Source organism: Myxine glutinosa, chromosome 1 (genome assembly GCF_964187855.1).
Source record: "Myxine glutinosa chromosome 1, kmMyxGlut1.1, whole genome shotgun sequence".
NCBI classification, from domain to species: domain Eukaryota; kingdom Metazoa; phylum Chordata; class Myxini; order Myxiniformes; family Myxinidae; genus Myxine; species Myxine glutinosa.
The window spans coordinates 263,051,079-263,065,643 of record NC_136261.1 but is presented as its reverse complement, the minus strand read 5'-3'; the positions used below and the strand labels follow the sequence as shown (position 1 = coordinate 263,065,643).

Here is a 14,565-nt window from a genome sequence, read left to right as displayed (position 1 = left end):
GTTTTTTTTTCCTGGTAAAAAGGACAGTACTGGAAGTGTGCTTGTTGTAGTATTTTGCAACAGACACAAGGTGATGCCATAAGTGAGGGGAATTGTGGGAGTTTCTGACATGGCACCATGTTGGAACTTAAAGTTGCAGATGGAGAGTTGGATTTAAAAAAAATTACAAGTTGGAGTTGAGAAGCACTTGCTGTGCGTTTATCCAGATGTCACACCAAGGAAGAACAACAGGCTTCCTCTATACTGGCTTGGAATTTGAATCAGCTACAATAACTGCTCACTCAATGGCATACCTGTAGGCTTCAGTGCTTGCCTGGATCGCTTACGCCGTTTCTTGTGAAGCCGGGTTAATCTGCAACACATCAATTTGTGACAATCCATACGCTACATTTTAAATCCCTGAAGCATAATTTCATTCTTTCTTTCAATCATCAATCATCAATTCAATTGAAGATGAATTGATTGATGAATTTCATCATCAATTGAAGGTCATTTCTTTTCCACATGATATCAAAACACATCGGGAAAAACTGGTCAAGTGGCTACTCATTTTAACAACAAAATTATTTTATTTACTCATTTATTTTAACAATAAAACTTCTTAGCACTTAAAAGATAAAATAGCATATATCATGATTAATTACAATGCATCATATCATCTGAATAACAGAACGGTATTTGACCGAAAAAGTTCAAGAAGGCATAGTGGACTACAGCCAAATGCTTAACCACAGAGGTGCTTTCTTGACAAACAAATGACTTTTCAAACCCCTTCAGAAATTGCAGCATGAAGTTCTGTTTCATGTCTCCTGAAGGTCTGTCTATTCCGGTCTACCGATCCATCACAGTGTTATTTTCTTTCAAAATAATTTTCAACAATTTGCTTTGAACAATTTTCAACAATTTGCAAAACCTATTGTTGTTATTGTTGATTAGCTCTGGTCAGTTTTGCTCGAACAGTCTCGATTGATCTCCAGCATTGACCCAGAGATGCTTCACATGTAAGATGTTGTTCTCTTGCCTTCGTGGAGCCAGGACCGTGGTCTTCCATAATGTTTTTTGTGTGTGTGGGGCAGCCTGCCAGAGGATGCAGGTGTCATCGAGTCCATATTTGTACTGTTAAAGCTGTGGGTAGTGTCCACAGCAGAGGCGTTAAAGGGGAACATGATCTGACTTGGGGAGTAATTACCCTGTGCTCGTGAAGCGAAAAGCAGGGTTAGGCATTCGTTTGCGTTCGTGCACCGTGTGCCGTACGCCGTACGTGTGCCGTGTCTGCATTTTAAAAATTCATTTTCTCGGCAACCGTTGGTCCGATTGACATGAAATTTTACCATACGAGCGCCTCAGCCTGCAGATTTGTTTGCTGAAAATTATGACGTCATGTCACGTGGTACGGACGCCATCTTGGAAAAAAGGTTACACCTCTATATCTCCCAAACCGCTTAATGGAAAAAATTGAAACGTGGTTCATTGTCAAGTACACCCCATGGGGAATAAGATATGTTAATGATGATGTCATAGGTGCCTCCATTATGACGTTATAATTTGACAAGTACAATGCTTGATTCGATCAGTATGAATTTTTCCTCTGCAATTCTTGGACCGATTGACACAAAATTTTCACCAAAGGAGCGCTTCCTCCTGGAGAATATTTTAAAGATAATTATGATGTCATAGTTCCGCGGTAAAGGTGCCATCTTGCAAAAACCGAAAAACTTTGCCCCTCTATATCTCTGACCCCCCTCCATGGAAAAAATTGAAACATGGCTCTGTCAAGTACTTCCCATGGGGAATACGATATGTTAATGATGACGTCATTGGTGCCCTCATTATGACATCCTAAATTGACAAGGACAACCCTTAGTCTCATCATTTTGAAATTTATTGAGCGTGATCTATGCAACAATTATATTAGAGAATAAAAATTTATGTCACATGGTCCGGCAGCCATATTGGATCAAAGAAAGAAAAAAAACCTTCAAAAACAAAAGTTCGCTCGCATCAAGTTGACTGCGCAGGGTAAGTATTCTATGAATACCATCTAGTTTATCTGTGTTGTCGATGGGTGGGGTTTAGTGCCCAGGATACTGTTTGGGCCCAGGTTATTGATTGCATTTATGGTGATGTGGGTATGGATGTGTTTTTTGAAGTTGTCATTGATCGGTAGGGGTGTTTTGAAGAATGTCGTAGTATACTTGTCGTGTAATCTTTATGTGTGTAGGTGTCTGTGTGTGGTTGGACATTGTGTGACATGCGTGATTAGGGTTGGCACTTGCTTGCAGCTGCAAGGAACTGCGCACCTTTCAGGTCCAAGTGGTCTTTGATTTTCAACAGTTTTGCCTCTGTTTGGAGGTGCTCGATGGGTGTTGTTAATGTGCAACCTGTGATGATGTGAAAGGCTTTGTTTTGTATGGTCTGCAGGGTGTTGAGATGTGTTGGATAGGCTGGAGGCCCAAGATGAGCTGGCGTAGTCAATGACTGATCTAATGTACTGTTTGTATGTTAGTGATGTTGTTTATTTGTGGTGTCCGAAGTCAGTGCCTGTGTCGGTCTAAGTGGTCTAAGTGACTCATCCATGCCTGTGTCGGTCTAAGTGTGTTCAGCTTGGGTGTGCATGTTTTTTATAATGTTTGTGAAATGATCTGAGAATGGCATGGATGTGTCAAGAGTGGTATTTTTGTTTGGTGAATGTGTCAAATAGGGATGTTGTTCAGTGTGATATGTGACAGCGTTATGTTCCTTGGTGTAATTCGTTAAAAGTGTGATTTTTTTTTTAAGGATTAAAAGATTTTGTTAAAAGTGTGATACAACAACAACAACAACAACAACATGCATTTTAAAGGCCATTTTCCCTGCTAGAGCGTTTGTTATTTGTTAAAAGTATTCATTTGTTAAAAGTGTGATAAGAAGAAATATTGCCGGTGCCAGAAGCTGGCGAACTTTTGATGTTTTTTGTTGTGTGAGAGTGAATGGCATGATGGTGTTGTCGAGTTGGTAGCTGAGTTTGCATATTGTCATACTTGTTTCCTCTTTTATGGGTCCTATGTGACTTATGTTTATGTAATGGTCTATGAGGATGTTGGCTTGTTGTTTTTCTGATGGTATGTTGTCTGTGATAGTCATGGTGGCTGCATGCAAGGGTGTTATGCCACTGTTGGAGGTAGTGATGCCGTTTATGATTTTGTACAAGTGTTTGGTGTTGGCTAAGTGTGTAGAAAGGAGTGCCAGTTTTGTGTTTTTTCACGAATATTTTGTTGTTTATTTCTGTGTTTAGTGTTTGAATCCTTTCTACTCCATCTGGTGCATTGGGTGTTCGTAGGTTATGTTTAAGGTTGTATCATCGTCTGATGAGGTGTGCAGTTTCTGGCGTGTAGTTGGAGTTGTATTTTTTGATGTTTCCCCTTGGAATGCATTTGGTAGCTGCGGTTGTGATGATCATATTGCACTATTTCATGTGGATGTCAATGTTGGTGGTGTTTTTAGTGTTGAGCTGTTGGAATTCTTGTTCAGTGTCATGTTTAACATTATCCCAGTAGCTTTTTTGTTATTACCTCTGCCACCAAAGGTGGATAGAGGTTATATTTTTCATCCCTGGCTGTCTGTGAGCAGGATATCTCAAAATGTTGTGAACGGATTCAGCCAAAATTTGATGCACAGGTTAGGTGTGCGAGTAGTCCGAATTAATTTGATTTTGGTGAAGATCCGGATCCGATAATTTTTTAAGTGATTCTTCCCCTTTGAGTTATAGGGCCAAAACTGATATATCAAAAAGTTAGATGGATTCAACCACCATGAAGAGGCACCCCAGATAGTTGCAAAACTGACAGATTGTTTGGTGGTACCTCATAAGAGGTGCTCACTCCGATAGCAAACTCTCATTTATCAATTAAACTTTGCCAACTCTCTCTCGGACATAACAATGAAACCGAGCAATTGGCCTATTTATTCTGTGTTTCCTGACTGTTGGTACTGTGTATTGACACATTCAAGGTCATGCGAATCAGACATGTGGGCTAATCTCATAAATGTAATGGGGTGTCCCAAAACTTTTGCTGTTTCGTTGTGCGAGCCCGTCTATGAACGTCAAACGCTGTTGGAAGCAACAGCTATAAACAAGTCAAATAAGGCAATGTTTTTAAGCTTCAAGGAACCAACCTGATTGTTGCCCTGACCACGTGCACAGCACAACGAAACCGCCAATTTCCTAGTTGCCTTTGTGGTCTAGGAGAGTCAATCAGGCCTCTTAAAGGATTGTCGCAACCCATGGCAGCCATGAGCTCTAGCAAGAGATACTGCTTCTGGAAGACGAGGGCCCGCCGTCGAGCCTCAGCCCTCAGAAAGCATCGTCGCCATGCGAGCATCTACAAGGGTAGAAAGAAACTTGCGTCATTGCAGGATATCTAAACAATATACACCATGTCCACATTTGCCTTTGTACTGCAATTAATTTATTATAATCATATAGGGCAAACTTAAAGTTAAAACAAAATATTGTATTTATGCACAAGCCTTTCTGAAAACCTAAACTGAAAGTTACTATAAAGCACTTGTATTTTTGTTTGCCGGAATTATCTATCGTGGTTTTTCTTTTAAAGTTGTTTTGCAGTACGTAACTTTACCGTCTACGTTTACAAGGGTACAACAAGCAATATTTATTTCATTTGACTTAACTTTTGCAAATACTTGACAGCGAAAAGTGTGAAAGTTAGATCCACGTGAAAGATAAGTACTTTACACTATGCTTTTGGCATCAACTTTATGGATCAAGTTCATATTATTTCAGCAAATATATTGTAAATTGGATCATCCAGCCTTCCTACCCCAACACCTTTTCGCCATTTACTCCACTCTCCTCCCAACTTACCCCCATCCTTTCTGGTCCACCCACTCTCCCGCCTACCTACTGACTCAATCCATTTTCACCCTATTGCCTCCATTCTACATCGTCCATATGCATCACAAACCTGTGAACTGGCATCCTTTCGATCGAACAGGGCCTTCTGCAATTGCCCCTTCTCACGAACCAGGTTCAACACCAGGGCTGACAACACGGACAGCCGGTCCAACAGGCAGCTCCTCAACCCTGACGGAACTTCACACTGGAAAAAATCCAGAGTGACAAAGTAGATATACTGTGGCCATACTACATGCAGACAAGTTGTCAAGAACCACCTAAATATGGCTAGATAATAATCAGACTGACGTTCGATGGACTTGACGATTATAAATTTAACTCCATACAACCTGAAGCCTGTGATGACAACAAATAAATAAAACATGGGACATCCAAGATCAATTCAACAATTTCATACCTTGTCCAAATTCCTTTGGATGCATTTAAGTTCAAAATTCAGCCCCTCTAGCTGGGAATGTTGCACCATACGTTCTTTTGACAAATTCGGATCCACTTGCATCCTGATGGCACAAAAAAGTCATCATTCAGGACTGTTTAAATCAATTTTTCAAACCAAAGATACTAGCAAAAACAACTTTCCACCAAGTGAATGTACCACACTGTGATGTAAATCCAATGACATCACAAACCAAGTCAAATTTGATGAAATCGAAAAACCTCCGAGCCCAGCCTTTCAGTCTTTGGGAACAACATGGCACTGCTCATCACACACTTAGCAAGTCATATCCCAAATAAACCCATGAACTTACAAGATGCTCTTAGTTCAACCACGAATGGAAATGTATCACACCTCACAATTACAGCAAAATTCATTTTTAAAGTGTACTAAAGTATAGCAAAAAGGGGAAAAACTAGAATGGCACTCGGTAGAATGCATACCTCTGCCAGGCTGAACAATTTACATTTTATATCCCACTGATGGGCCGGATCTGCATCTGGGCCTTGAACAAAATCTAATCGGCTCATTATTGTCACCTACCCAACTCATCCACAAAGTTTTGTCATAATCTGTCCACAACCTTTTGAAATATCATGCTATCGTTTTGGCCCCATCACTCAAGGGTGAAGAATCACTTCAGAAATATAAAAAAACGAGACCAATACGACTGTGTCGCCAATATGCCTCCGCATAGTCCCACAACGGGTAGATGCCATTGTTCACCGTCCTAAAAATAAACAAGTACGATTTAAATCCCTTCAGCTGTTTTCAAGTACCACATTTTCACCAGCCATGACAGGTTTCATATCGATCGGTGAAGCAATTTCAGAGAAGGCATTTAAAAAAAAAAATCGGCTTTCAAGCTAATATGGCTGCCATACCACATGACATATGATCTAAAAATGTAAAGTCTGCATATGTGTGGGTCGGGGATCACACTTGTGAAGTTTCGTGTTGATCGGATAAGGTTCGTTTTTCTATCCAAGATGGTTTGCAAACCACATGACCTACAACATCATAATTTTTAAACTGTATGCAGCAGTGGTGTTAGATATTTGTGAAATTTCACATCGATAAGGTAAGCAGTTTCAGAGATGCCATTGTTCGTATGGTTGCTGAGAAAAACGAGGTTTAGCCCGTACGGACGGATGGACGGACAACCTGAAAACATAATGCCTCCGGCCACCTTCGGGGGCGGAGGCATAAAAATGCTCGTATCTGGATCTGGATCTTCATAAAAATCTAATCAATTTGTCCACCACCAAATTTCGCCCACCAAATTCCACCAAAAAAAGTCCACCAAATTCCGTTCAAATCCATCCATAACCTTTTGAGATATCCTGCACACAGTCAAACAGACAAATAAGTTTGTGTAGTTGTTCACTGAACCACATGTGTGATGCATGATTTTTAACAGTGTACATTTATATATGAAGCCTGTAAGTGTTTGCACCATCCCATACATAGCTTCTTGATCCAAAAACTCTCTGGTGAAGCCTGAGAGCAGCTGAAGTCTCTGGCAGACATTTTGCAATGCCAAGTGCCATGCAGCAAGCTTTTCGTTTGAAGCTGCTGCATTTGATTGATCTGCCATGTTTATGCAATCCTTGCCTTGCATTTCACCAAGGGCATGTACCTATGGCAAAAAAGGAACCAAAAATATATATTAATGAACAAAAAATTTTCATTAATTTCCTGACATACAAAGACAGTATGAGTAAAAAAAAAAAAGAAAAGACAAAAACAAGAGCGAGAATTGCTTTGCAATACGTGTACCCGATGATGTGATATTTTCCAAGTCCAAAAAGGGCACAACTCTGAAAAACTGATGAAACGCCCTGAAACTTGAACTTGTTCTGTAACTTATAATAATAAAGCCATGTGTCAAGTTTCTGTTGAATATGTTAAATGGTCTGGGGAAAATGTCTGAAAAACAGCAGGGGGGATAGACGGACGGACAGACAGACAGAGAGCAAACCTATAGTTCCCTCCAGTGAAACCGGTAGGGGACTAATCTTACTATAATTCACCAAATGTCCATCCGTCCATTCAAAGATACCGCAAAAACGGCTCAACCGATCGCAACGATATTTTGGGTGGGTATTCCTGGGACCCCTGGGAGTAAAATAGGCTATATTGTTTTTCCAATTTCTCCAAGTTTTCCAATTTTTCCAAACACGATGGAATAATATTTACCGATATGAACAGTGATGTGGCTTTTGTTGAAATTCTACAAATACTGTTTATTCTACGTACCAGGAGAGAGTAGATCGACTCCTGACGAACTCTTCATATATAAATGTGCGGCTCCGAAGTAACATGGCAGCGTGTGCAAAGCTACTGAGAAACAGGTGCAGCGGCCGCTTCCGTGTTACAGATTCGGCGCGCACTCTTCACACATAAACGTGCGACTGAGAAAGACGTGCAGCGGCTGCCTCCGTTTTGCAGAATTCAATCTTTTTTCAAAATGGGCGCCATGTACTGTTTAGATTTTGATGATTTGCGTGTGATATGATTCAACGGATGTTTATATGAATCGTTTAAAATTAAAAAAGCCTTCAATTTCTGATATTTTGCCTTTTCATTTCGGCTTCCCAATTGAAGCCATGCCCATAGGGTGGGTACCGTTGCTAGTAATAAGGAATTATTCATGAAACAAAGACAGCCATTAAAATTGATTATAAGCACAAAAACAAAAAAAGTGATCAGGATACAGCAAAACACCAACATCCACATCCTTGCACCTAATAATCATGTTCTGCGGACTATAAAACATAATCTTTCATTGAAAAACAAATATAAACAAACAGCACATTAGTTGTTTGTTGAGCAAGGGCATCACATTGGTAATATGTGGAACACAGCAAAATCAGTCACAAACTGCACAGGTGACACACCAACGCTACTATATTTCTCTATCAAGGGCATCCTTCTGTGATTTAGAAATCCTGTTAGATGGATTTACACATATACACACCAAATCCTAAAATCCTTTCGAAAAGCCTGGATGCCAAAGAGGAAGGTGTGGCGGACACGAAAGCCCACTGGTGTGGTGACATCATTCCGCACACCAAGTGGGCGGCGGCCACGCCCAAGGGATAGGCGTGGCCTCAGGATATACACTGAGCACGCAGCCCGGAGCGCGCCAGTGCTACAGTGACCTCTTGTGAATAAAGACACTTTTGTTTAACCGCGTTGTCCGCTTCCTCCTTGGTAGCAAGTCGCGTGCATAGCACCGCGCTTCATTGGTGACTCCGACGTTTGGTCAGCCGTCACTGACCACCCGAAACCGCCACAGCCATGGCAACCAACGCGGTAGCGATAAAGCTCCCCGAGTTCTGGGAAGCTCAGGCGGAGATCTGGTTCCTGCAGGCCGAAGCCCAGTTCAGGCTTCGACGCATCACGGCGGACGAGACACGCTACTGCCACATGGTCGCCTCCCTCGGGGCCGGCGCGGCCGCCCGCGTCATGTCGGTCCTGAGGAACCCTCCAGCTCACGACAAGTACAAGGTGATCAAGCGCCTCCTCCTCGCCACGTTCGGCCTCACAGTGGACGCACGGGCCGATCGCCTCTTGGACCTCCCCGAGCTAGGTGACACGCGACCGTCGGTCCGAATGGACCATATGCTGTCGCTCATGGGCAACGAAACCCCGATCGCTCTATTCCGGGTGTTATTTCGACGCCAGCTGCCGGCACGAGTCCGCCTCGCGTTGGCCGGTTCCGCGACGACGGAACCCCGTGCATTCGCGGCCGAGGCCGACAAGTTCTACGCGGCTTTGGACACGCAGGCAAGTTTCGGTGCGGCCGTAGCGGCTCCCGAGCCCGAACCTCATGCGGGTGCCCACCCCTGCTCCGAGGGGCGCCTCGTGGCGGCCGCCACGCCCCGCCCACCACCACCGCGGCCTCCGGCTTCTCCGCAAACCTGGTGCCATTTCCACGCTAGATTCGGCCACGAGGCTCGGCAATGTCGCCCGCCGTGCTCATTCGGCAGGTCGGGAAACGCCCGGGCCGGCCCTCGGTAGTGGCACTGAGCGCCGGCCGATTAAACAGCCTCCTATACATAACGGACACCTTATCCGGGCGCCATTACCTGTGTGACACGGGAGCGCAGGTGAGTGTCGTTCCCGCCGGTACGTCCGACAAGCAGTCCGTGGGCCGAGGCCCCACGCTGCTTGCTGCCAACGGTACGCCCATTCGCACGTATGGAAAACGCTGCCTTTGTCTGCGGTTCGGAGGGCAGGTTTTCCGATGGTCGTTCGTCACTGCCGACGTGCCTATGGCACTGCTCGGCACGGACTTCCTCTGTGCCAATGGCCTGTTGGTCGACGTCAGGCTGAGACGTCAGGCTTGTCCAGGCTGAGACGTTCAGCTCGCTCGTGTGCGCGCTGCCCGCCTCCTTGAGCAGCTCACTGAGCGGCTCATCGAGCGGCTCGCCGAGCGGCTCGGTTCCGGCCAGGTTCATCTGCACGCTTCCGGCAGCGGACGAATTCACCCGCCTCCTCGCCCGTTTCCCGGCCCTCACGAGGCCCACCTTCTCGGCGGGGACCGTCAAGCACGGGGTGGAACAGCACATCCCCACCGCCGGGCCACCGGTCTACGCCCGAGCACGCCGCCTCGAGCCGACGAAGCTCGCGGTAGCTAAAGCGGAGTTTGCTACGCTGGAGCGGCTCGGCATCGTGCGGCGCTTCGAGAGCGCTTGGGCGTCGCCGCTCCACATCGTGCCCAAGCCCGGCGGGGGATGGCAACCGTGTGGGGACTACTGCCCTCTCAACGACGCCACCACCCCCGACCGCTACCCCGTCCCCCATATTCAGGACTTTTCCGCCCGCTTGGCGAATATGTCCTTCTTCTCGAAGGTGAACCTCATACGCGGTTACCACCAGGTCCCCGTCAGGCCGGAGGACATCCCGAAGACGGCTGTCATCACGCCGTTCGGTCTTTTCGAATTTCTTCAGATGCCCTTCGGTTTGAAGAATGCGGCTCAGGCGTTCCAGCGCCTCATGGACAGCATCTTGCGCGACTTGGATTTTGTGTACGTATACCTGGACGACATCCTCGGCGCAAGCGCGTCCCGCGAAGAGCACCTACACCATCTCCGCACGCTCTTCGAACGTCTGGGCCAGCACGGCTTGATCGTGAACCCCGCCAAGTGCCGGTTTGGTGTCGCCGAAATCGACTTTTTGGGGCACCGCGTCACCAGGCACGGGGCTGTCCCCCTACCGGCCAAGGTGGAGGCGGCGAAAGGGTTTCCGCACCCCCGCATGATCAGGGGGCTCCAGGAGTTCCTGGGCATGGTAAACTTTTACCACCGTTTCCTGCCCCGCATCGCCCAGCTCCTGCGCTCCTTGCACGAGGCCCTCCGGGGGAAGCCGGGCAAGGGTGACGTCACCTGGACCGAGCAGATGGACGCGGCGTTCGTGGGAGCGAAGCTCGCCTTGGCTAACGCCACCATGCTCGCGCACCCGGCGCCCGATGCACCGATCGCCCTCACCACCGACGCCTCGGACTACGCGGTGGGCGCGGTGCACGAGCAATGGGTGCGTGGAGCTTGGCAACCGCTGGCGTTCTTCAGCCGGCAGCTTCGCCCGCCCGAACGCCGGTACAGTACCTTCGACCGCGAGTTGTTCGGGCTCCACCTGGCGGTCAGGCACTTCCGCGATCTGCTCGAGGGCCGTGCGTTCACGGCCTTCGTCGACCAAAAGCCACTGGTGTTCACGATGGGCAAGGTCGCCGAGCCGTGGTCGGCCCGGCAGCAGCGTCACCTCTCGGCCGTGTCCGAATATACGACGGACATCCGGCACGTCGTGGGGAAGGACAACCCGGTGGCGGATTGCCTTTCGCGGTCCGTTGCCCACGCGGTCCACCTCGGCATCGACTATGCCTGGATGGCGGCGGACCAGGCCGCCGACCCCGATGTCCAGGCCTTGCGGACCGCCGTTACGGGCCTCCGCGTCACCGAGGTGCCATTCAACGGCGCGGGCACGGCCCTCTGGTGCGACGTCTCCCTTGGGCGGCCTCGCCCCATCGTGCCCGCGGGCTGGCAGCGCCGGATTTTCGACTCCATCCATGGCCTGTCCCACCCGGGCACGAGGGCCTCCCCCAGAGGTTGATCGCCAACAAGTTTGTCTGGCATGGCCTCCGGAAGGCCGTCCGCGGCTGGGCCAGGACGTGCCTCGCGTGCCAGCGCGCGAAGGTGCACCGACACACCCAGGCCCCATTGGCCCCGTTTGCGGTGCCGGAACGTCGGTTTGACCACGTTCACGTGGACCTGGTGGGACCACTGCCCCCCTCGCGGGGTTTCACCCACGTCCTGACCATGATGGACCGCACCACCCGGTGGCCGGAGGCCGTGCCTTTGGCATCAACGACGGCGGCGAACGTCGCGCAGGCATTCATCGCCACCTGGGTCGCCCGCTTCGGCGCCCCCTCAGACATCTCGTCCGACCGCGGCCCCCAGTTCACCTCGGAGCTCTGGGGGGCGGTCGCGCGGGGGCTCGGGGTCCAGCTGCACCGCACCACGGCCTACCACCCCCAGGCTAACGGCCTGTGCGAGTGGTTCCACCGCTCGTTGAAGGCCGCGCTCCGGGCCACCCTCCGCGACGGCGGCTGGGTCGACAGGCTCCCCTGGGTCCTGCTGGGCCTCCGGATGGCGCCTAAGGAGGGCCTGCGCGCATCCGCGGCGGAGTTGGTCGTTGGACAACCGCTGCGGGTGCCGGGCGAGTTCCTCCCCGACCCCACGGCACCTTGGTCCGCGGCGCAGGAGCGCTCCGCGCTGCAGGAGACCGCCCGGAGGTTCGCCCCGGTGCCGACGGCGCACCACGGGCACCCACCCACGCACGTCACCCCGGAGCTTCGCACCGCGGAGTATGTCTTCGTCCGGCACGACGCCCACCGGACACCACTGCGGCCCCCGTACGACGGGCCTTTCCGCGTGCTGGAGACCGGGGTGAAATTCTTCACCTTGGACATCGGCGGTACTCCCGACCGCGTCTCGGTGGATCGACTCAAGCCGGCCCACCTCGACGTGGACCACCCACTGCCGGTGGCTCGGCCCCCGCGTCGGGGCCGCCCCCCGGCGGGCGGACCCCCGGCACCGCCCAGCACCACCGGCACGCCGCCCCCCGGTCCGGCACCCATCCCGGGTACAGCCGGGGGCATCACAGCTGACATCCCTGCACCCCGGACGCCGCCGGTCGCCAGAGGGTGCTTCGGTCGGGTCATCCGTTTGCCCCGCAAACTGGCCCTCCAGGTGCGCGGGAATTCTGGGGGGGCGCGTGTGGCGGACACGAAAGCCCACTGGCGTGGTGACATCATTCCGCGCACCAAGTGGGCGGCGGCCACGCCCGAGGGGTAGGCGTGGCCTCAGGATATACACTGGGCGCGCAGCCCGGAGCGCGCCAGTGCTACAGTGACCTCTTGTGAATAAAGACACTTTTGTTTAACCGCGTTGTCCGCTTCCTCCTTGGGAGCAAGTCGAGTGCGTAGCACCGCGCTTCAAAGGAATATTTATCTAGCAATATTAATGAGTCGACGATGGACATTTTTATGTTCACTTCTCTGATACATCATTGTTATATCAACAGGTGCATGCATGCATACATACAATGTGAAATCAATAATATTATACACAAACAAAATTGACAGGAAAAGGCAAGAACTAACAATGTTAGCTTCAAGGTTTGATTCTATACATTCAAATCGACAAATGAGGCCCATATATCCAGAAGTATGACAAAGAATTGTTTTGCCTGCTATTAAGCCAATATGTTGAAGCTCACATCTGTTATAATGAGCGAATTATAAGCCCAGGTGTACCAATTACTTTAATTGCCCAAGCAAGGTCTCGTCAAGTCAAATTACACTGCAAGCTGATCCACCAGTCTCCGGTGTCACCTGTACAACCTGAGACTTGGACATGAGCCATCTGTGCAAGTCAACATTTGGATTACTCACAAAACAACTCACAACGGATGATTCATTGCTCCCTTCTCAAGTATAACACAAGCAATATGATTTCCAACAAGGTAGGCCTCGGCTTATAGAGAACCTTTGGTGAAGGACAAAATTTTCCTCAAAGCAAAAATATCTGCATCTGCAAGATGACTATATAAAAATGTATATATATGTATATATGTATGTATGTGTGTGTGTATATATATATATATATATATATATATATATATATATATATATATATATATATATATATATATATATATATATATATATATATACATTTTTATATAGTCATCTTGCAGATGCAGATATTTTTTCTTTGAGGAAAATTTTGTCCTTCACCAAAGGTTCTCTATAAGCCGAGGCCTACCTTGTCGGAAATCATATTGCTTGTGTTATACAACAAAGATTGTATAGTGCCAAGAGTCCAAGCTGCAGGTGGTGGGGTGACCGTTTGGGCTGCTTTTCATGCATGGGGCAAAACTGACCTGGTTGTTCTGAATGGAAACCTGAACCAGTTCAAGTACAGGGGCATTCTGGAAGAAACATTGCTTCCATTTGCTCGTGCAGCCTTTCGAGGAAACTTTGTCTTCCAAGATGACAATGCACGGCCTCATTGTGCTCGCATGATCCAACACTTTCTTGCTGACCGTGGTGTAGAGCATATGGAGTGGCCTGCCATGTCCCCGGATATGAATCCGAGAGAGAACTTGTGGGCAGAATTAACGCGTCAAATCGACCACTTGGACCAGCAGCCTACCTCTGTGCGTGAATTGCAGCAGGCTAGTGTCACTGCATGGCAAGCGATTCCTGTCCAAACCTTGGCAAATATCGTGAACAGCATGCCTCAACGTGTACGTGCTCTCCTGAATGCTCGTGGGGGTTAAACGAAGTACTGAACTGTAATTTTACTGTCCGTAATCCCAGTCGTAATTTAACTTTTGTTTTTGTTAAAAAAAAATTTGGCTAATGTGCAAAATAAAGAGATACTTCTGGAAAACGTACAGAAGTTTAACACAGTACTGTCCATGAATTGAGTTCGATATCAGTTTGCAGCACTTTCAAGGATCAATGTATTTGTTTCGAAATGTCAAATGTGGTTTTTGTTTCTTTTAAAGGTCACATTAACCAAATCTAGAATAATTTCAAAGTAATTCCAATGAACTTTTGGTTCTAAGACATCTTAAAAAGTAAGTTCACCCCCACAAAAAAAATATTCCATATTAAATGCCAAGTCTGTATATATATATAATT

General features: G+C 48.1%; 1 protein-coding gene across 2 annotated transcripts in view; it reads right to left on the bottom strand.

Moving 5' to 3' along the window:
• Positions 1–168: 168 nt before the first annotated feature.
• Positions 169–14,565, bottom strand: part of LOC137436849 (uncharacterized) — a 149,322-nt gene continuing 134,925 nt past the window's right edge. The window contains exons 11-15 of one of the 2 annotated variants that reach the window (XM_078786435.1): positions 6,818–6,990; positions 5,313–5,415; positions 4,965–5,099; positions 4,156–4,361; positions 169–352 (exon numbers count right to left, since the gene is read on the bottom strand). In XM_078786435.1, the coding sequence (XP_078642561.1) occupies positions 265–352; positions 4,156–4,361; positions 4,965–5,099; positions 5,313–5,415; positions 6,818–6,990 (705 nt within the window). In that variant the 3' untranslated portion in view covers positions 169–264. The remainder of the gene's footprint in view (positions 353–4,155; positions 4,362–4,964; positions 5,100–5,312; positions 5,416–6,817; positions 6,991–14,565) is intronic. The other variant, XM_078786439.1, reaches the window with a different exon arrangement.